General features: G+C 38.2%; 1 protein-coding gene across 2 annotated transcripts; it reads left to right on the forward strand.

Annotated features, from left to right (window-relative positions):
• Window positions 1-1,027: 1,027 nt before the first annotated feature.
• Window positions 1,028-4,852, forward strand: LOC114447634 (toll-like receptor 1). Of its 2 annotated transcripts, none has more exons than XM_028424025.1 (2): window positions 1,028-1,091; window positions 1,729-4,852. In XM_028424025.1, the coding sequence occupies exons 1-2, from the start codon at window positions 1,078-1,080 to the stop codon at window positions 4,202-4,204; spliced, it is 2,490 nt and encodes an 829-aa protein (XP_028279826.1). In that variant the 5' UTR covers window positions 1,028-1,077; the 3' UTR covers window positions 4,205-4,852. The 2 variants fall into 2 exon arrangements, with proteins under 2 accessions (XP_028279826.1, XP_028279833.1); XM_028424032.1 differs by lacking the exon at window positions 1,028-1,091 and adding an exon at window positions 1,128-1,260.
• The last annotated feature ends 1,730 nt before the right edge of the window (window positions 4,853-6,582 follow it).

The following is a 6,582-nucleotide window of genomic DNA, read 5'->3' on the forward strand; positions in this document are numbered from 1 at the left end:
CACATACTGTATGACCTACATGTTGCCCTAAGTCATCAATACTGAAATACTGAAAAGAAGTGACTGTCTGACTGGAACAGCATCTCCCTGTTTCTCAGACTGAAGACCCTGTGAGACAAATGTCTACCGTGCATGGAGACACACTGAACAGATATTTTAGAGGAGTCACCAGGAAAAGGAAATGAAAAATAGACGCGTCAGGCAGTTGGTCGATTTGAACTCAGACACGGTGAGCGCTGATACTATCACACACTATATTTATAACATGTGTAAATACACACACAGTGACAAAACATTACTTGAAAGTGGGATCAGGATGTGCACAGTACTAATAGTGGAGAAAGAAGAATTCCACATGCAAAAAATATTTTATTTGCATTTTACAGCCTCTAAAAAGAGGCTTCTTTGCCCATCAGCTGTAGAAAGCCTGCAGATCAACCACACAAACAGTCACCAACAGGAAGTCAATCATAGCTTCCTAGTTCCTATAAACTATGATTGATTTAGTTTTTTCAACACAGTTTAATGGAAAGTAGACAAATAGAGCCTTGCTGCTGGAGCTGGTTACATTAAATAAAATATACAAATCCATAGGGAACTGTCATTGCGTTAGATACTTGCCTGTAAATAACAACCAAGGTTATGCTGAGTGGTAAATCTGCCAAATAAGCAGATAAAGTACACAATGAGGCTGTGAAATGTTTTACATTTTAAAAAAATGTTAAAAAAAGTTTGCTATTAAAATTAATAATACACTACACAGAGTTTAGTGGACTGTGCCTTATCAGACCCATATTTGGACATGAGTATACAGTGACATCATGATGACATTCTGGGACTGTACTGAGGCACTGTTAATTTTTCCTTTAATACAGTTTATGCAATTACATCTCATAGTTTCAGTCTATGAGATCTGACCAACCATCCTTGTTATTATTTTACCCTCACGTGAAAAATAGAAAGAGGAATTTACTGGAGGTAAAAAGAGGAAGAAATCTCTAGCTGTTTATCACATTGAGGATATAAGTCAGCACACAGAGCACACAGTTCACACAGCTCCTGAATGCCTCTGAAGCTATGGCTGCACAAAGGTAACACTTTCCATTTTGCAATTCATACATGTGTATGTCAATGTTCAGAATACTAATGACTGCATTACTGTCCTGCAGTGGTGGAACGTAACTAAGTATTTCATTGTACTCATTTCACTGTACTTAAGTAATTGTATATTACTTAAGATATTCAGAGAGAACTCATTGTGTGAGTACTTTTACTTTTAATACTTTAAGTACTTTAAAAAGTAGTTAAGACTTTTACTTAAGTATGCATTTTGCTGGGTTGTACTTTTACTTGAGTACCAAGCTTCACTTGTACCTGTAATCAGAATCAGAATTACTTTATTTATCCCAGAGGGGAAATTCTTGTTTGTTACAGACAAATAGAAGCCAAAGATAAATTGAAATATGAAATAGAAATATATAAATATCTAAATACCTAGATAGCATTTAAATCCTTGAGTTGTTTCTAAAGAAGAAGAAACATATTTGCTACTTTATAAAAACATTTACATTGTAAAGAGCATGACATGAATGTACCAGTATGAATGTACAGTGTCTGAGTGACTGTTAAAGTTCAGAGTTCAGTAGTTTGATTGAGACAGGCAGAAATGATTTCCTGTGTCTCTCAGTGGTGCATCGTGGGTAGTTAATGTAGTTCCATCTGCTTCAGTTTCAGGATGAGTGAGATCTTGTTGATTGGAACTTTTGTCGTCACGTCCCTGATAAGATTTGACTGTGCAGCTGTAAAAGTAGACTCCGATGGACTGAAACTGTGTGTTACATCCAGACGAGGAATGAAAGACCTCTCCTATCAGAATCTTACAAATGTTCCCTCAGACCTCTCCAACGACACACAGTACCTGGACCTTTCTTACAACTTCATCCGAAGACTGAACCCAGCTCCGTTTTCCAACCTGTCGCAGCTCTGTTTCCTGAAGGTAACTCACTGTGGCCTACAAGATATTTCACCAGCTGTATTCAGTCACACAGTGGCACTCAAAGTTCTCAATATATCAAACAATGACTTGCCTTTCATTCCTGATCTGTCACTAAAGCATCTAAAAATTCTGGATTTGGCTAACAATCTGTACACCAGCTACCAATTACCAAAATCATTTCAGAACTTAACAGACCTGGATATATTACTATTAGGAAGCCCATCCGCTCTGTCAGTTAAATTTAATGACTTTGACCCACTGGCAAACATTTCTCTGCAGCATCTGGTTTTGGGATCAGGAATACACTGGAAGAACTACGATTCTGGTTCTCTGGCAAAAATAAAGTCTCTCCAAAAAATGTCCCTTCTTGCATCTTTCTGTGGAACTTTTGAAATGTTTGAGGACCTCCTTGTGGATTTAAATGCGACACAAGTCAAATCATTGAGATTTGTCACTGTGTTTCCGGACAGTTGCCGGGTGAGAAGTGACCCCTTTAGGAACCTGAGAACAATGCCCTTTATAATGAACCTGACCATAGAAAACACTTGGATAAACAGCTCCTTCATGGAGGTGTTTCTGAAGAATGTGTGGATCTCCCCGCTCCACGACATCGCATTTGTCAATATTACTTACAATGAAGACACTCCGGATGGGTTTCAGTTTCACACCATCAATCACACCATCAATCTTAACTCCATGACCTTCAACGGCATCAATCACTATCAGTACAAATATCCCAAAATTAACATGAGCTTTGAAGCAATCTCTAACTTGACCTATTTAAAGTTTTCTGGGACCGGGATGAACATTTTACCCTGCAGAGTCATATCTGCCCTGCCGTCACTGGAAACTCTTGACCTGACAGACAATCTTTTAACAGAGTCAGGCTTTTGGTGGTTTCAGTGCCAGCCCACCTCAGTGTTCCCAAAACTGCGTCAGCTGTCTTTAAGTAACAACCGCTTCAAAAGCCTTTCCTTCATCTCAATCAAGATGCATGAGATGAAGACACTGGAATCACTGGACCTCAGCTTCAACTCCATCTCTTTAGATGGATACTGCTCTTGGCCTGCTCAGCTGAAAGAACTAAACATCGGAAACAACTACTTGGGAAACAGTGTCTTCCAATATCTGTCATCAAACTTTGAAAGGATCGATCTGTCAAAAACAGGAATAACAGCTGTAACACAAAAGGATCTGTCTCAATTTCCCAAGTTAACACACCTGCAACTCACTTCCAACAGCATCCAGGTGATCCCCTCGGATCTCACTGTGCCCACTCTGCAGAGTCTCTATGTGGATCAGAACACCATCACGTCTATATCCAGGGAGGCTATGGCAGGAATGCCTAGGCTTCAGACCCTTAAAGCTGGAAGCAATCCCTTTGTCTGTTCATGTGACTCTGACTGGTTCGTCACTACTTTCAACAAATCATTGCTCCTGGACTGGCCGTTAGACTACACATGTAACACACCACCATCACTGGCAGGCCTCCCACTGTCAGATTACAAAACCAGTGAACTGTTATGTGAGGCGTGGCTTCAAGTTGCGGTGGCTTTGCCTGTGATGACAGCTATATGTACAGTCATGGGGCTGGTTTTCCTTAAATGTGACGGAGTCTGGTACACAAAGATGTTATGGGTCTGGATCAGGATGAAGAGGAGAGGCAAGAAACGTTCCAACATGCTGAAAAATGTCTCATTTAACTATCACGCCTTCATCTCCTACAGTCATCAGGACTCTGATTGGGTGGACAGTCAGCTGGTACTCTCACTGGAAGGTGCTGGATTTTCACTTTGTGTTCACGAGCGAGATTTTGTCCCCGGTGAGTGGATTATAGACAACATTATCAACTGTGTGGAGTCCAGCTACAAGACACTGTTTGTCCTCTCCAAACACTTTGTGCAGAGTGAATGGTGTAACTACGAGCTCTTCTTCGCCCAGCACAGAGCTGTCAGTGTGCAGCGGGACTCTTTAGTCTTCATATTGTTGGAGCCCATTCCAACAGACTCTCTTCCTAAGAAGTTCTTAAAACTCAGAAGTCTGCTGAGGGAGCAGACATATCTCGAGTGGCCAAGGGATGAACGGAAGCAGCAGGTTTTCTGGGCGAGTCTCAAATCCATGCTGCACATGGCAGACAAATCTGTCATTCTCAAGGATGTGGCATTAGCCATTTCAGATACTGTGCCTTTGCTTACAGATCAAGTGTAAGTGGTCAGGATGTCATGTTTTTAATTCTCTGTGAAAACAATGTGCAGCGTTTGTCTGTTTTCCCCTAATACAGGATCTATGTCAGCCAAATTCTAAGTTAGTACTATTGTGCTGCTTAAAATGTCTTTTTACATACTGTATTTTAAGTAAAGTCAAAACATTTCCCCTCATCCCCTCATTCTAGATTTAAAGTTTTTCCCTTTCAGTTACAGGTGATTATACATGCTTTTACTAGCTTACTCTGAGCCCTTATCATCTGTCCTACCACACAGTTTGTCACATTTGGAGGGTGGTTGTTGTAAAAGCACAATATATCGTAAAACAACCAAACATTTTTTTAAACCACTTGCCATTGTTTTAACATTGTTTCACTAGACACGGTATAAAATTTTTAGTAATCCAATGTATTATTCCTGGTTTATGTTATTATTATTATTATTTTTATTATTATTCCCAGAGAAATGTAACATTTCCTCTGCTGTATGGTCTCGAGTTTGTGTTCTTGGGTCAAAAGTTTTCCTTCAGGAAAATGTCTCCCCCTACTGTTTGGAAAGACACATTACAAGACACCGAGAAAAACTTACTAGACCAATGCTGTACCAGGTGCCACATTTGTCTTTGGTATTAAAAAACAAAGCTCTGTTTGCAGCTTTGTTTTGTTGTTTTTTGTGTGAAGTGAAAGATTTTTTTATACCTTACCATTTATTATAACTGTGTGATTTAGTCATTTTATTTAATTACAGTAGTTATAGTTAGTTATATGCATGTTTTGTATGCAGAATACTCTGTTTGCATCAAAATTTACCGTAACATTCCAACATATATTTGGGTGCCTTGTATTTAATGGTGGATGAAATCTTGGTCTTGCGTCTTACACAAGTTCTGACTTTATTTTCAAAATAATAATATAACTTAATTATATTATAACTTTTTAAAGTCACAATTCAGACTTTTCCTCAGAATATATAATTTATAAATATTTCATACACGAAGTACAGTTCTGTTATGTTGGCAGATATGTTGGTAGAATGTATTCATCTATAATGTTTATATGCTGGTTTGAATGAAACAATTGTGAATGGATATTTTTTCAAAGCTTAAACTCTTAAAATAATCAAAGAATTATTAAAAAACCCATAAAATACATCTTATTACCGAAGCGTAACTTAAATTAAGTAAGAGTAGAAAAAAATCAATTCTGTTTTTATGAGAAAAATTCAGTTTTTAAAAGAAAATAAATTGTTTTCATGAAAATGAAATGTTGATTTACAAAAAATAAATTCTATGAGAAAAATAAATTCTGTTTTACGAGAAATAAACTCTGTTTTCAGAAGAATAAACTCGGTTTTCACAAGAAAAAAATCTGTTTCTTTGTGGAAAAAATACTTTATTATTATTTTGTTCAATCCAAAAATAAAGTTTGTTTAACCCTCTTTTATTTTGCTTTGGGGAAATCCACTTATCCACTCATATAAGTCACATAAGACTCCACCTCCTGAGGAGACTCAGGTCCTTTGGAGTACAAGGACCACTCCTGAGGACTTTTTATGACACTGTGGTGGCATTTGCCATCTTTTATGGAGTGGTCTGCTGAGCAGCAGCACCTCGGCAGCAGACAGGAAGAGACTGAACACACTGATTAAGAAGGCCAGCTCTGTGCTGGGGAGCCCACTTGATCCTGTGGAGGAGGTGGGAGATCAGAGGATGCTGGCAAAGCTATCCTCCCTGATGGAGAACACCACCCACCCCATGCACAGCACTGTCACATCACTGAGCAGCTCCTTCAGCGACAGGCTGCTCCATCCATGCTGTGTGAAGGAGCGCTACCGCAGGTCCTTCCTACCTGCTGCTGTCAGACTATACAATCAGGCCTGCTCGCAGTAGATTATGTGTATATGTATGTGCACATATGTATGTATATATACAGTATATTCACTCCCAGCTACTACCACACTACCCCCTGTATAATAAATTGTCTGGATCTTGTCATACAGTGCAATAACTTTTTTTCAGCTCCTATGTATATAATGTAAATGTTTCAATTTTTCATTTTTTACCACACCGGGTCATAACGTGCAATAACATTTAGTACTGAGGTCACTTTATTCTGTTAATTTTTTAAGCATTCACTCACAGTGCATTTACTTTAATTTATCTATTGTTTATATTTTGTATAAATTTGCTACCTTTTTTTCTTCTTAGGTGCTTCTAACGGTCCTGCTGTATCACTGTGAATTATGGATTATCTTGGATTATTTTATTTGATTGATTGATTTGATTTTTTATTTCCCTCGTTCAACATAATTGATCTTGTAAAAAATATTTGTTTTTCATAAAACAATGTTTTTCCTCGTAAAAACAGGATTTCTTCTTTTACT

This window comes from Parambassis ranga, chromosome 2, assembly GCF_900634625.1.
Source record: "Parambassis ranga chromosome 2, fParRan2.1, whole genome shotgun sequence".
Lineage (NCBI taxonomy): Eukaryota > Metazoa > Chordata > Actinopteri > Ambassidae > Parambassis > Parambassis ranga.